The sequence below is a fragment of the Halichoerus grypus genome, chromosome 1, assembly GCF_964656455.1.
Source record: "Halichoerus grypus chromosome 1, mHalGry1.hap1.1, whole genome shotgun sequence".
NCBI lineage: Eukaryota > Metazoa > Chordata > Mammalia > Carnivora > Phocidae > Halichoerus > Halichoerus grypus.
The window spans coordinates 147536337-147551849 of record NC_135712.1 but is presented as its reverse complement, the minus strand read 5'-3'; the positions used below and the strand labels follow the sequence as shown (position 1 = coordinate 147551849).

Below are 15513 nucleotides of genomic sequence, written 5' to 3'. Positions count from 1 at the left end.
GGGCAGAGACAGACACCCCTGGCCTGACGCTGCACCCCCTTTCTCCCTCTGTCCCAGGTCCTCAGAGAGCATCCTAACTACCCCCAAATCAGAGAAGAAATTTTGGAAAAGGCCCAAGGGTCTCTGAGGCCCTAGGTGTGGTCAGCAGGAGCCAGGGCGGGTGGAAGCCATCAAGCTACAGATGTTTCACAGAGGGTTTGGGAAGTGGGTCAGGGGAGAAGAGATTCAGAAAATGACATATTCTTACCCATTTCTATATTGTGTGTGGTTTATTTGAATCATGCCTCATCGGGTCTAAGGGGCATCCCAAAGCTTTGTGTTTTTAAGGCACAAGAGGCAATTTTGCTCTGAGGAAGAGAGGGATCCGCCAGCCTAGCTTATGCTGGGCTCCTTGGGCACCTTCTTCCATTTTTATTCCAGACTCTGTGAGGGAGCAGAGGGGAACAAAGAGGTGGTTTAAAAAACAAGTTCCCTACCGCTATTGTCATATTATTATGTCAATTTATAAATGCCTCCCCTCTCCTCTCTGGTCTCCAGACCCCCAGAGCTCAAGAAGCAACTGCTCCTCCCTGCCCTGCCGGCCACACCATCCTGCCCGGCTGGGGCACAGACAGGAGGACCAGCTCAGAGGGTCCCAGAGCTGAGGCTCTGTGTGAGGGAGGCCATCATCCTGCAGCTTGTGAGGGCCCTTGGCTCACTTTATCCATACAGTCTGTCTCCCCAAGTCCTCCGCTGGTCTCTGCTGCTCCTCACTGGTTTGGGACAAACCTGATTACCCATGCCTGGTACAGGGAAATACAGCCCAAGAAAAAATAGTTCCCACTTCACATTTTCTAAAAGACACTGACCAACAAATTTATCCTCCAGAAACCCTTTTCACACCTCGGGGGACACAAGCAGTGACCCCTATTTAGATGAATTATGTTACTTGTAACGGGCAAGAGGGTGACAGAGGTCACTTTTGCTCCAGCTCCCAACACCTCTCGTTTTTCATGATGGCAGTAATGGGCCAGTCTGGCTTAGAGGAACGAACTCTGAACTGGGAGTCAGGAGTGTGACCTTCCCAAGACCATCTGCTCTTTGGACCTCAGTGTCCCCCTCTGTGGCAGGACATTAGACTAGATGTGCGTGTTCCCAAACCATGACACAAATCCCTGCCAGTGATATACAGCAAACATTTTACAGTTTAATAACTATGTGTTTAAATATCATTGTTACATAACAGAGGAAAATAACTAGCATGATGAACTCATGAATTCCCGAGTGCTGTTAACTCAGAATGGTTCTACCTTCTAAGCATATCGATGTAATTGATGTAAAGCAAAATACTTAGTATGAGTAGAATGCAGCTATGGCAAAATTTTCAAGAGAAGTTGTCCAGTGATGAAAGTTTGGGAACTGAACAGGGAGGGGTTGCTTTTAGAACACACAGAATTGTCCTTGGTGGTGGCTGAGCCTTGTTTTTATAACATCCTGCTGATCACATGCATGGCCTCTTGATCTGAGTCAATGACCTGGAATGCTTTCCCCAGGTTACTACCATCCTTCCTATGGGAAACCAGTCCCCTTTCCTAGCATCTGCTTTACAATCTGGTTTCTTGGGGCGGGTCGTTGAGAGACAGGTTTGTCTGTATGGAGAATGATGCTGTAAAGGATTGTACATTAATCACATTTTTATTGCTGTAAAACCTAAATTGTCTTCATTTATCTTAAAAAAAAAAAAAAAAAAAAAGCCCAGGAAGTGATCCTGTTGCCCTAGACAGGGAGTGGGCAGGTTCAGTCCAGCCATGGGCTGTGTCCATGGTTTAGGAGCCTGCGGGGGCTTCCAGCCAGGGAACTGGAGCAGCCAGGAGCTGCCATCCAGACCCCCAGGCTAATCAGAGCAGGGCCTCAGAGCCCTTGGAGAGACCCAGATTTTGAATCACGCATGCTGAAGCAATCTCTACAAGAGGGTTCCTGGGGACCCTCGGGGGGAAGACAGAACAAAGGAATGTACCAGGATACTCCACCCTGACAAGCCTAAGGCCTGGCTGTCCCTGGCTAAGTTGGTTACAGGGACAGGCTGCCCACCATAGGCCAGGCTCCAAGCTATGGATCCTCTCCCAGCCATTGACCATGTGGCCACGTGGCCATGTCCAGAGATAAGAGACAGATACCCAAAGAGTGACAGAACTTGCAAACAAGAGAGGATAGAACATAGAAATAGAGGCAGAAACATAAAAACAAAATGGAAGTCACAAACAAGGCTTGCATGTCCCGGGCACTCTCCTAAGTGCTGTATATATGCGAACTGAGCGAGCTTATGAGGCGACCGGTGTTATTTTTGCAGTTTTGAGGACACCAAGACCCAGTGGTAGTAGAGGGGACAGGATCTGCATAAGTCACCTTGCTAGGTAGTAGAAGAGCTGGGATTTGAACCTGGCACTCTGGGTCCGTGCTCTCACCCAATAAGCCACAGAGATGAAATAAGGAGAGCCCAGCACAGACCAAAAGGCAGAGAATTAGAGCCAGATCTGGTCTCCTTGTTTGGTCCTCCCTTCCAGCCCTTTGTATAAATCATTATTCCTAAGGGGGAGGTCGACCTTGCTCCTCAGGCCCTAGTCTGAGAGTCCCCAGGGCAGGGTGTGGCCTGCTCCTCTGGCCTGCAGCCGGGCTGCTGGGGACAGGTCAGACGGGTCTGGCTGGTGCGGATGGTTGAGGTCCTGCAGCTTCCCGGTGCTCAAGTCCCCAGGGGCCTCAGCAGGGGCCTCAGCAGCTCAGCCCCACAGGAGGCCTCTACCGGCCACATCCCACTGCCTGCCCCTAACTGGGGGGGGGGGGAGCGGGGGAGGCAGGCAGCGCGACAAGTGGGAAACAGCCCGAGCGGATAGCCAGGTCTCAGAAGACTGCCCTGCCGCTGCGCACCACCACCCCAGGAGCCCACTGGAGAGAGATGGGTTCCTGGAAAGGGAAAACTGCTCTACCTGCCCGGCAACCCCCCAGCTGGCTTCCTGGCTCCAAGGTGACAGGCCTGCATGGAAGAAGGCCCACTGCGTTGTGGCCCCCACTCCTACCCCAACATAGCCTCAGTGTCCACACTGCCCTGCGGGACCCATCTCCCCCTCCCTCCTCACTACCTCCTGAGGGTATACCCCCCCATCTCCCAGTCCCACAAACGCAGACCACACTGTTAAAAATAGAGCCTCTTTATTGGTACCTGTAAGCTCAGGTACAAGGTGTTCCCACAAGCACGCAGGCTGGCAAGGCCTCCTGGGCAAGAAGGCAGGCCCAGAGCCTGGGCTTCTTGGCACAGACATAGAGAAAAATGAATAAATTATAGTTCTAACACTCAAGGACGATACAGAAATTTAGGATGCACAACTCAGCATCAGCAAACGTAGGGCAGAAAAACCACAGGGGCCACCCCTCACCGCAGCCAACTGGCCTCAGGGCATGGGCAGGTGGCCCAGGCTGGGGCATGCAGTGCCCAGAAAGCCCTGAGACAGTAGTCAGGGGCGTGCTGGGGGCCCCGAGGCTAGCCCCTTGCCCTCTCTGGGCCCTCTCTCCTGCTTCCCTTCTACATTAGTGGGCCCAGAATAAAGGCTGTGGCCTTTGGGGAGGAAGATGATGAGGCAGAGGACAGGAAGCAGAGGGGGCTGTGTGGGGCAGAAGCAGGTTTTGGTCACGGTTGGTCAGCCCAGCCCCCCTACCTAGACGCTGTCCTCGGCCACCCGCCCGGAGCCAGGCAGCTGCCACAGTAGGACCGTAGGGCCCCAATCCACACCTGGTTTGTACCAAAGCCCAGGTAGGGCAGGGTTGAAGGACTACAAGGCAGAAGGGACTCACAGGGGTCTGTGCCCCACCCCAACCCCAGCACTGCCCACCAGCCAGAGGGGAGAAGCCTACGCCTCCTAGTCTCCGAATAAATTATGGAAATAAATTATAGTCTTCACAGTCCAGAAAACATAGCCACCCATGGGTCTGGGGCTCAGGGTGGCAGGAGAAGCCATTAGAAGTGGCTGATTTCAGCCCTGTCTTGTTTGGGCTGAGGAACATCATACGAGACCGAAAAGGGGTCTGCAAAGCTCCAGGGGAGCCCTGTTTCCTCCTGTTCCAGGCACACACCATGGAACTGGAAGGAGAGACTGTGTGAGCTTTGGGGGATGGGGTGGGGGGCCGGGTGGCCAAAAGGGAAAGCCCCCTCCCCGCCCTCTCTTCAGCACAGAAAGTTACAAAAATAAATAAATCAATCCAGAGTGTTGCACAAAAATCAGGAGTGCCCGCATGGATGAGCCAGCCAACGGGAAACCCTTAACATACAGACCTCAGGGAGCCCCCAAATTACAACAAAGCAGCAACAGGGCTCTTGGGGCCGCGAAAAGGTACCCTGGTCGTCACACCGGCACCGGCTCCACCAGGGGCGCCGGGGCAGTGTCCTCAAACAACTGGCTGTCTATGAAGGGGGCCAGGGCCTCGGCAGCGGGGTCCGGCAGGCCCACGACGGGCTCCAGGAAGCAAGCGCCAGCGTCCCCCGGGGGAGAAAAGGCAGGCCAGGGGAAGGAGGGGGCCTCGAGGTTGTCCAGGCCGTCAGACACCGTCCGGGAGGTGTAGTGAGGCCCGAGGCTGTAGTCTGGCAGGGCCTGGAGCAGCTCGAAGGAGTCGCAGGAAGACAAGCTGAGGTCCACGGAGTTGCTCTGGCCAGCGTCCGAGCTGGGCGGCACCGAGGTGCCAGGGAGGCTGCCTTCTCCCAGCCCTTCAAGGCCACTGTTGAGGAAGAAGCTGGCATCCAGGTTGGCGTTTTCGTCCAGGATGCCTGATGTGAGGCTAGAGCTGGAATGGCCGTGGGTCCAGCTGGCCAGGCCACCAGGGTCACCAGTCCCAAAGATGTCAGCTGGGTGGAAGCAGCTGAGGTTGTCGAGGTTCCCCACCCCCCGGTCCTCCTCCTCCTCCTCCTCCTCACCGCCCAGGTCCGAGTCACTGAGACTCAGGACCCGGGCCAGGCTGTCATCATCCATGTCGGGCTGGAAGCCAGGGCCAGGCAGGGCTGGGTGGGCGGTGCTGCCCGGGGCCTCGCTCGTGCCCGATGCTGTGGAGGAGTCGGTCATGTCGCTGCTACAGCTGTTGTCTCCCAGCTCACTGCTCCCGGGGGGCTTGGCCAGCGGGAAAGCGGGGGCCAGGACCTGCTCACCAGGGCTGGCTGCGCCGCCCTGGCCCGGGGCCTCCAGCTCCCCCAGGCTCTCAGCCCCCTGCTCCAGCTGCAGGCGGGTGAGCGTGTGGAGGAAATGGGTCTGCACGCGGGCCTGATTAAATTCCACGCGGCCCTTGGGGTTCTCGCAGCCCTCCCTGCAGCAGCCGCAGGGGAACGCGGTGTGGTCCATCTGCAGAGAGAGCAGAGCATGAGCGAGGATCCCGCGGGGCCCACAGAAGCCCCCGAGCTCAGGCTCCCCTTCCCAGCCCATACCTGGCACTTGATGCCCGCCAGACTGCAGCTGCAGGTCTCGGGGTCACAGACCCGATCACAGCGACAGCCACAGTCCTCCCGGGACTGGCGCAGAGCCTGCAGATCCCGCTTCTCCTCACGATCGATCCTCCGCACGCCGGCAGCCCGCAGCAGAGCCCGCCGTCGCCGGGCCGGGTAGGGCTGTAGGAAGGTCATCTCCTCCAACTGGCCGCCGGCCACGGCCACAGCCAAGTCCTCTTCCACGGAGGCGTCATCAATGGTGTCCACTGTGAGTGGTACCCCGGTCTCTGCAAGCTGTACCCACAGGAGGGAGGAGGGATGGCAGAGACAGTCAGGGGTCTTGGCCCCCCGCAGCCATCAGTCCCTGGACAAATGTTCCCCACAGGCTTCCTCTGGGCTGGGCACCATGGATACCACACTGAACCGGAAGGCCAAGAACACTGCCCTCGGGGCATTTGCAAAGAGATTTCCTGTTCCTGTCATTCCCCAGTTCGTGGACAAGCCCCCCGCCTCCCTCCGCAGCCAGCCTGACACCCCGACCCCCAATGTCACATCAACTCCCCATCCCCCCCCCCGCCCCCGCGGCGAGGTCAGACAGCTTCAGGCACCATGCCCCCAGCCCCTACAGCAAACACAGGCCCTTCCACACCCCACTCTGTCTGCAGATAATCCGGGCAACAGGCCCTGATGGAGCAATACTGGCCCCAGGGGCCTCTTTCCCCAAATACAGAATGAGCAAACTCGCCCCCACCCTGGAGGCCCCTCCCCTCAAGGCTTGGACTTCCGAAGCCCGCCAAGGGCCCGGGTGATGGAGAGAGGTCTCCCTACCTTCCACCGTAGCGCCTCCAGCTTCTCCTCCTTCAAGCGTAGGCGCAGCTTCTCACGCCGTGCCCGGGCTTGCTCCTGCGTGAACTCAGCCAGGGAGAAGCGGCGGCAGGCGCTGTGGCGAGGGGCCATACCCAGAGTGCAGCCACCACGGCTGGGCACGCTGGTGAAGCCCTGGCACCGCGGAAAGTAGAAGACGGTGATGCCATCGAAGGCGACGCGGCCCGGCCGCTTCCGGGGAGCCCGCTTCAGGATGGACAGGGCTGGAAGGCACGGAGGGAAGGGGCAGGGCATTAGTTCTCTGTGAGGGACAGGATGGCAGACCTCCAGGAAGATGATGCTGAATGGCTTCTCCTCACACGTCCCGCTCTGACCTCCCACCCAAGAGAAAAAGAAACGGATCTGAGTTTGGGAGCCAGCCTGGCTGGGATTAGAGACGGTAAAACTGAATGCCACTCTTAGGTCAACATGGGCACTTACCAGTCCAAATCAGAGCATTTGTGAGATTAAACATCTTTCCCCTCTTTATTAGCCATTTATAGGGTCCTTATGCAATTTTCTATAGTTTTTTATTGATTTGTAGGAGCTCTTTATATATGATATTAAAGACACTGATCATCTGTCTAACCTATCTGTGCAAATATTTTAGTCTTATTTTTGTTCAAGGCATTTTGCAAAATAACTTCTAAGGCCATGTAATTAAAAATATGTTGATCTTTTCCTTTATAGCTTTTCTTGCATTTTGCAACAGGCTTAGAAAGGCTGTTATTTGCCTTCCCAAGTTATAGACTGTATATTCATTAGTAAGCTATGTATTTGGTATATTCTATACAAATATTGGTATACTATTGCTTTTAACTGAACCATAAGTAGTTACCTTAAAACAGTTGAATATTGGCAACTGCATGTATTTCAACTTAATATATTATTTTGCCTGTCCCAATCCAATACACAGAATTCTTGTTCTCTCTGCAACCTGAACTGGGTAGCACTTATTGAACAATGTTAACTACTAGCGGTGACAGACAGCATCCTCATCTTGTTCCTTAGTGGGACGGCTTCCAGTATTTCCTCATTAATTGGAATGCCAGCTTTTGGGTCGAGACACATATTTTTAATCACTTAAGGCAGAATTCACTTATTGCTATTTTACCAAGGGTCTTATCTAGAAGGAACATGACATTTTATCAAATGTTTTTCAGCATCCACAGTGGCTCTCATATTTTCCCTCCTTTGATATCGCCATTGGGTAAACTCTAAGACTGGATTTTATAAATATTAAACCATTCTTCTATTGCCAGAATAAACCCACAGTTTAGTCAACATACTGTTAGGTTCTGTGTGCTAAAAATCATTCTCTTTTTCTATGTATAATACACAGATATACATATTGGTACATAAACAAAGACACCATATCCGGGTTATTAAGATGTCACAGCAGGGATAATTAGGAAAAATATGTCTAAAAAGGCTCCTTGGGGTTGGGGGCAGCAATAATGGAAAACACAGCCGAGGAATACTGCTTTAGGGCTGTCTTTGTCATTTTGAAATCAGAATGACGCCAGCTTGAAAAATAACTGGGGACGAAACCTTTCCACTATGTTCAGGCAAAGCCAAACGGCATTTTGACAGGAGAGGGACTGGCCTGACAGGCCCCGCGGTGCAGAGTGTGGGGCGTGGGACTCCAGTGGTTCAGTTGGTAGGACAGGGTGTGCAAGCTGGAGAAACGAAACTGGAACATAAGGGAGGAGTTGGAGCCAGAGGGCCCCAGGGCCACTCTGAGGAGCTCCGTCCTGACCTGCAGGACTTCTAAGCAGGAAGTCCTGAGGTCGAAGGTGAATCTAGCTGGGCCCAAGTGCCTCGGGACAGTGGACATTCCCGAGTGACCACGGTATTACGGGAAGTGGCCAAGGTGGGGAGCCAAAGCTGTGGGGACATGACCTCCAGAGGCTAGAATAGCTTTGTCAGGGGCCTCCCAATTTCATCTTCAGGAAGGAAGAAGGGGTGTGGTGGTTCCCAGGGGAGGGGGACTCACGGGTGAAACTCCGGGGGCCACAGAAGTCCCGATCAGGCAAGGGCAACTGATCCCAGGGGCCCTCCTCATCGGAGTCCCAGGCCAGGGAGACTGAAGAGCTTGGAGAGCAGGAGCGAGAAGGACGGCCCGAGGAGGACAAAGAGGAGGAGGATGAGCAGAGCGAGGAGGAGTCCTCATCCAGCTGGTCAAACTTCCTCTTCAGTGGCCCAGTCATGGTGGGGCAGGCGGTACTCTGGGGTCTGCGCACAGACAGCCTGGAACGGAAAGGAGAAAGCTCTCAGTGGCAGGCCTGAGGGCAGGTGCGGCTGCTCAGCCACGACCAACTCTCCCCTTACCCTCCAAGATGTCCCAGGCCCCCCACCTTGGCTCTGCGTGCGGCGGGGGGGGGGGGGGGGGAGGGGGGGGCAGGCGGGGGGGAAGCACGGCTCCAGGAGGCTTCTTTCCACAAGCAGAGCACTGAGGTCCAAACCCTCATCCTGGCACTTGCAGACTCCCACCACCTCTGCCCAAAAGCCTTCCCAGGACGCCACCAGGAACCTTCCTCACTACCTCCTACAACCCACCTACACACATGCATACACCAGACCAACAGATGGACCAGCAGACCTCAGCCGGGCCTTGCTCATTCCCCCGACAGGAATCCCGGGGGCTGACTCACTGGCTGGGTGATTCACCCGGCTCGCATCTGTGTGCCTTTGTGTGTGTGAGGCCGTCTGCCACGGGCTGCACAGCCCTGTACGGTGGCTCTGCTTCCTGGTCCTCCTCCTCCTCCACCACCAACCCCAGCACACCCACAGACACACCACCCTGCGCGCGCATACGCACACTCTCTCTCTCTCCCCTTCTCTCCCTCTGTCTCTGGGGCCAGGCTGACCAGGGCACTCTGGGAAACAGGCTGGCTTCTACACTGGCCCCAATTCCCAGACACAGGACTTTCCGGAGCCCCTCCCTCCTCTCCTGTGACAGAGCCACTCAGACTTTCCCGCAGAAACCCCCGCCCCACAGAAGTCCCCTGCCTCCAGGCCCAGCTGTGCTTCATGTGTCTCTAACGACTCCTGTTTGATCTTAAAAATGCATCTACATCTTGCCTCTACTCCAATATCTAACCCTGTTTGTCTGAATTAACTTCCTATGGAAATTATTTTTTTCCTCTTAAACACACACACACACACACACACACACACACACACACACACACACCCACCCACCCACCCCTACCTCTTGGTGAAACTGACCGGTCGAGAAGATGTCCCACTCTCTCCTGTTTGTAGCTTGGTGACTTGGGGGCGCCTCAGGACACACAGCTTACCGTGTTCTCCCCTTTGAGGGTCTCAGCCCTCGGACGGGGTGCAACTGGAGACGCCCACGGCCTGGCTGGCCTTGGCTAAGGGGAGTGGAGTTGGGGGCTCCCACCCCTAAATGCCTCCGCCATCCCTGGGGATCCCCAAAGGACTCAGTCCTAAGGGCTGAGCTACCTTGTCTCTCTGTGTCCTACAGGGCTCAGGCCTGGGCCCCAGAAGGTCACCAGGAAGAAGGGGAAACGGTGCAGAGGCCCTAGTGCTGGGGAGCCCCTCCCCCACTGCCATCACAGGAAATGAGAACAGGAAAAACCAACCAGAAGGCTGGCGATCTCCTCTACTCAGGTATCCTTTCTAAACACTCCTGACCCCCTTTGCCAAGCCTAGCCCAGTCTCTGGATCCTAGAGGGTGTGGCGGTCAGTGGACTTACTGGATAAAATTCGGCCTGAGCACAACCTCTCCCCACAGGCAAGAGAGAAGCAAGAGAAACTCCCCTCCTTGCTAGCCCTTCACACTGGGCCAGGGGAAGAGAACGCACAGGTGCTTCCGGGGACTTCTCAGCGGGTAGTTTCTCAGGCTTGGCACCCGCAGCCCCCCTTCCCCCTGCAAACCACAAACAAAAACAACCCAGCTCCCAGCTGACCTGCACGCTCTCCTAGGAGATGGGGGGACTCATGACCCAGAGCCAGGCACACACACGTACGCGCACGTGCAGACCACAGAGACTCACACAAACACACGCCGGCAAAGCACACCCCCATACCCTGCCCCTACCAGCCCCCCCAGGAGACCCCATCCTATCCCAAACTGCAGATGCTGTCCACAGGGTGCTCAATGCAATCACACACCCAAGCCCAAGGCCCACCCCCGCCAAAACCAAATGCCCACTTTGTCTCTCTGCCTGGCCGTCCCTTAGAAACATAAAATTCCACAGGCCCCAAATCGAACCCCCTGTCTCTGTTCCCCACCCCCCGTGCCATCTGTTCCTCTTCCTGTGTCCCCTATCTTAGTAACGGCACTGCCACCCACCCAGTTACTCAAGCCAGAAACCTGCAGCCATCCTCAACTCCTTCCTCCCTCTCCCTCCAGCCACATCCAGACACCCAGTCCTGCAAGTACACGCTAGCCCGCTTAATGCACACAAGGCCGGGCAGAGGTACAATGGGGCTGGGGAGGCCATCAGCACAGTGGTAAGAACCTTGGCCCCAAAACCAGACTGCCTGCATTGGAACCCTGGCTTGGCCATTACGCGGTCAAGGTCCTCAAGCCCTCGGTGTCTCCAATTCTTTGTCTTAAAACCTCACAGGGTTGGGACGTTTACAGGCATCAATACATGTCAAGTTCTTAGGACAGTGATACGTGCTGAGTGAACATGTCATTCTACACTGTGAGAAAAAGGAGCTCCTGGATACAACAACATGTGAATCTCAGGGATGTCATGTGGAATGAAAGAAGCCAGACACAAGAATACATGTGAATGAAGTTCAAGGAAAAGCAACCCCAATCAGTGATGATACAAGTCAGAATGGGAGGGAAGGGTGTTTGATATGCACTGGGGACAATCATGGGGGAAGCTTCTGGGCAGGTGGGTTTCTTAAAATGTCCTGTGTTGATCTGGCTGGTGGTGGTTCCATGAATGTCTAAAACTAAAAATTCTCCTAGCTGTACACACACGATTCATATGCTTCATGCATTTCAGGTATGGCTCCTTCAACTTTATTACCTTATGTCTCTGTCCCCCCTGCTACTGTCCATGTTCCCTGCCTCTGCTCCTGCCCTCCCCCTGCAGCCACAGTGATCTTCCTGAAGATCTCTGCCTGCCACCCCCATGCTTAGGAAAGCTGGCCCTTAGGATCAAGCCTAGAATTCCACGAGAGGCTGAAGCCGGCCTGGCTGCTGCCTCCCCCCACCCCCTCCTTCACTATATTCCAGCTGAACTTGCAGTTCCCCTAATTGCCATGACCTGCCCGCCTCCTGGCCTTTGCACAAGCTGGAACCCAGCCTACTCTCCTTTAGTAGTCATTTCCAAGAGGGCCTCCCTGAAACCCCCACTCCTCACTCCTGACTACATGCCTCTCTGGGCTCCCAAGGGCCCTGGGATTCCCCTACCCCCGCCCTTCTCTCGAAGTCTTGCCTCGGCCTCACTGCCGCTCCCCCAACACCAGGCTGAGGGCCTCTCCGCCTGGCCATCCCTGTACCCATGCCTAGAACAGTCTGGCACAGAGAAGGCACCTAAAGACCAGCAGAGGTGGGCCTCTGGGGGGTGACTGCTCAGGGCGACCTCCTGATCCTGTCACAGTTAGTTTGGGGGGGGGGGCATTTCCACCCCCAGCCTGTCTGCCTTCGAGCCACAGGAGGGGGTGGCTCTGAGGGTAGGAAGCTCAGGCTGCAGTCAGGTGCCAACATAGGCACCTCAGGAGGCTCCCTGTTCCCCAGAAGTAAACAAATAGATATCAAGCAAGCAGATTTAAGCCAGACACCCTGGCTCTGCCTCGGGCATGTCTACAGAATGGGAATTTAAAGTGTAGGCATTATAAGCTTCAAGGCTGCAGACAGGAAAACGGGGACACACAGAAGGTGCAGGTTCTAGTGACGAACCCCCAGCAGGATCTGCAGACCTAGAGTGTGGTGAGAACCGATCTCTTCCCTGACACTCCTCTGGGGTGGAGGGGGAAGGAGCAGTCCTTGGATCTTGTGCTTTCCTGTCCCACCTGGGAATCCAGAGGCTGAGAGAGGCAGAGGCAGGAGATGAGAAAAAGACTCAGCCAGAGACAAGGACAGGCCAAGTCAGAAAAAGGAATGAAAGATAGTGAAAGAGTCCAAGAAAAGTGTCAGACAGTGAGTCAGAGGAGGGGGGAGGGGCCCTCAACAGCTACCCAGGAATCAAGATCCCAACCATGGCTCTGTTCCCAGGGTGAACACGGCCCCCTCCTAGGGTCCTGGAGGAAGGAAAAGCAATTCCCAGGAGCTGGCTCAGACAGAAATGCCACACCCCCGAGGAGCCCCAGACACAGGCCCTGAATCAAAGACAGCCAGGCTTCTTCCGGGATCTGCCTGGGCCCTGAGAATCAGGCCACCCCCCTGTCACCACACACAGGAGTTGGACAGCTCAGGATGAAGGGGTGAGACTCCCCACTCTACTACTCACAACTGTCTACACACTCAGGCCACAGTGTGAATCCCAGGAAGGCCACCTCACCCCAGGCAGCAGGCAAACAAAGGCTCTTTGGGGGCCAGGGGGATATCTCAGGGCCTCTGGGAAGTCACATCAACTCCTCTGTGCAGCTCAGCAATCCCAATGCCCCAGCTCCCCACCAGAGCTGATACTGGGGAGAGGGCACCTTCAGCTGCCTCCATCCTCCTCCGGGAATCTGAAGAATGTGTCCTTTAACCTCAGATCCCCAGGCCTTGGTCAGGCCAGCTCCCCCCAACACATGACCCCAGACTCTCAGGAACTACTTCCTGGGACAAGGAAAAGACACCTCTGAGTACCTCTGGCCCCCACTGGGATTGGCTAGAAAAACAACCTGGGCAGCACAGAGAGGGGAGACAGGAAGCCTTAGCACACCCATCCCCCATCCCTCTGAAAGTGCTCCCCCAGGAGGGCACAGTTCCTCAGCCTTGGCCTCCAGGGCCTGGCACTGGGTAGGTGCCAAATGTTGGCTGGCTACAGGAGGTCAGCTGCTCCTGCCGAAGGGAAATTGCACCTGACAGCAACTGCTTCCTCCACCTAAGCAAGGCCTCCTTCATTCTCATTCATTCATTCATTCATTCATTCAACAAATATTGAGCTCCTATGGCATGCCAAGTACTGTGTCAGGCACTTGGGCAGACAGGGAGCAAGACCCACACTAGGGCTGCACTCTTGCAGCTTTTGAATTTAGGGGCAAGGAGTATGTAGTTACAAAACCATCGTGAGTGCTGGGATGGCAGGCCGGAGGGGTGGGACAGGAGGGGGAAAGCTGAGGGTAAAAACAATCTCTAGGAGGAAGGGAGGTAGAAAGTTCCAGAGGGGGCACAGCATGAGAGAGAGCCAGAATGATGAGGGGGAGGGGCGTCCTGGGACAGGTTTCGAGAGCCAGGGCTGACAGGCAGGCTTTAGCCTGAGGGCACTGGAAGCCACAGTAGGGTTTAAGTAGGGAGTGACAATACCAGATTTGCATTTTAAAAAGATGGCTCAGTCCCCGACCGGAGGGGGGTGTGACTAGTTGGCCCCGTGCCAGGGATAGGTGAGCGATGACAGGACAGGGAGGGCAAAGGAGAAAGGGGAATAGACTCGGGGACCTCTGGATGTGGAGCTGGAAGAGGGCAGTGATGTCAAGGATTTGGAGGCGGGCGGAGGAGGCCCGCTCCGGAGGACTGTGAGACATCTGAGTGGAGGTGTGGGGTGGGCAGTGGAGCCGGGGAGGGCTCCTCCAGTGTCAGGAGTGTAGGCTATGTGTGTGACTGTGCCGGAGAGCCGGAGTGACTAAGTCTGTGACGGCTGCTGTGGTGGGGACATCCAAGGGTGCGTGCCTGTGGAAGGGCCCCCGGGGAGGGGAAACTGAGGACCGGGAGGAAGTACATGCTGGAGAGGGGAGAAGTGCGTGGGAGAGAGGCTACGTGTGCCCGCGGGTGTCCGGTGGGGCTGCGCTCGTGACTCACAGCGGTGGCCTCTGCGTGTGACGGTGACTGACAAACAGGTGAGCGTACGACACAATCCCTCCTCCTCTCCCCCCACCCTCCCTCCTGCCGGGGTCCGTGACTCACGGAGCCTCACTCCTCCTCGCTCTTCTCTCCACTCCCTCCCTGACCCCCGCCGGCCGGGGGCGCCAGGCACGCGCCGCAGCCCCGGCGCCCGCCCCCGGGGGGGGGGTGGAGAGCCCGAGGAGGAAGGCGACAAATGTCACCTGCTCCGGCCACGCGAGGAACTTCTGAAAAGTTCTCAGGCAACTGGGTCAAAAGGAAACTCTCCCGTGGACGCGCGCACCCCGTCACCTCGCCACTCGCGCCAACCTCCGCTCGGCCGCCACACGCAGCGGGCTCGGGGCGCCGCGACTTCTCGGGGTACAAGCGGCGGCGCGGGGGAGGGGAGCGGAAAACCTGCCACTCTCGCCTCTCCGCCTCCCCTCCCCGGACGCCGGCCGGGCACGCAGTCTGGGGCCGAGCCGGGCCGTCCCTGCCCCGGCTCCCGCTCAGGGCGGCGGGGGGCAAGTGGCAGGGACCGGAGGGGCGCAGCCCCCCGCGCGGGACGCCCCTCCCCAAGGTCCCGGCCCGCCACCCCTCGGCGCTCACCTGCGATCCGGGAGCTCGCCCAGGACACCGACGCGACTCGCGTCCCGGCCGGGGACGCCCCCCGCGCCGCGACCCCGTGTGCGCTCGGCCGGGCAGCCGTCGGCCCAACCGCCCCTCTAGCTCTGAGCGTCCGGCAGCGGCGGCGGCGGCGGGAGACTGGCTGCGCCCGGCCCCGCCCGCCGCTCCGCCCTCCTCGTCAGTGGAAAACTCCGGGGCTCGCAGCGCTGACGCACGCCCGGCCTCCCGCCAGGCCGCCCGACAGCCCCGCCCCGGAGGCGCCGCCTCCCCCCGCCCCGAGCCCGGCGCAGCAACCGCGGGGCCTCCCTGCGGACTCTGACCCCGCGCGGGCGCCGCGACCGCCCTGCGCCCCGGGTCGCCCTCGCCCGTCCCCCTCCCGCAGTTTCTTGAAGTCGCCGACGCTCCAGCCGGCAGAGCAGGGTCCCAAAGAACCCCACCTCGCCACACGGCCCCCGTTCGCGGATGGGTAGACTGAGGCCCGGAGCAGCGCGAAGTGTCCGGAAGGCCACCCGGCGACGGTGGCAGAGCCGAGGCCTCCTCCAGGCTTTCACCCCCACCCTGCCCGAGGCAGTTGCTATCATCCAATCTAAACGTCCTTCCTCTGCGCCCTCCTTACCACCCA

The 15513-nt window shown here is 57.2% G+C and overlaps 2 protein-coding genes across 8 annotated transcripts in view; one reads left to right on the top strand and one right to left on the bottom strand.

The window, feature by feature from the left end:
• TTC21A (tetratricopeptide repeat domain 21A) overlaps window positions 1-1688 on the top strand; it is a 33326-nt gene extending 31638 nt beyond the window's left edge. For all 4 annotated transcript variants that reach the window (XM_036076833.2, XM_078073415.1, XM_078073411.1 and 1 more), the window contains one exon: window positions 58-1688. In XM_036076833.2, the coding sequence (XP_035932726.2) occupies window positions 58-135 (78 nt within the window). In that variant the 3' untranslated portion in view covers window positions 136-1688. The remainder of the gene's footprint in view (window positions 1-57) is intronic.
• Window positions 1689-3169: 1481 nt separating this feature from the next.
• Window positions 3170-15027, bottom strand: CSRNP1 (cysteine and serine rich nuclear protein 1). Of its 4 annotated transcripts, none has more exons than XM_036076835.2 (5): window positions 14874-15027; window positions 8301-8554; window positions 6269-6528; window positions 5441-5734; window positions 3170-5357 (listed from the first exon to the last, which is right to left on the bottom strand). In XM_036076835.2, the coding sequence occupies exons 2-5, from the start codon at window positions 8512-8514 to the stop codon at window positions 4374-4376; spliced, it is 1752 nt and encodes a 583-aa protein (XP_035932728.1). In that variant the 5' UTR covers window positions 8515-8554; window positions 14874-15027; the 3' UTR covers window positions 3170-4373. The 4 variants fall into 4 exon arrangements, with proteins under 4 accessions (XP_035932728.1, XP_077929578.1, XP_077929572.1 ...); XM_078073452.1 differs by lacking the exon at window positions 14874-15027 and adding an exon at window positions 9519-9765; XM_078073446.1 differs by lacking the exon at window positions 14874-15027 and adding an exon at window positions 9536-9765.
• Window positions 15028-15513: the final 486 nt, after the last annotated feature.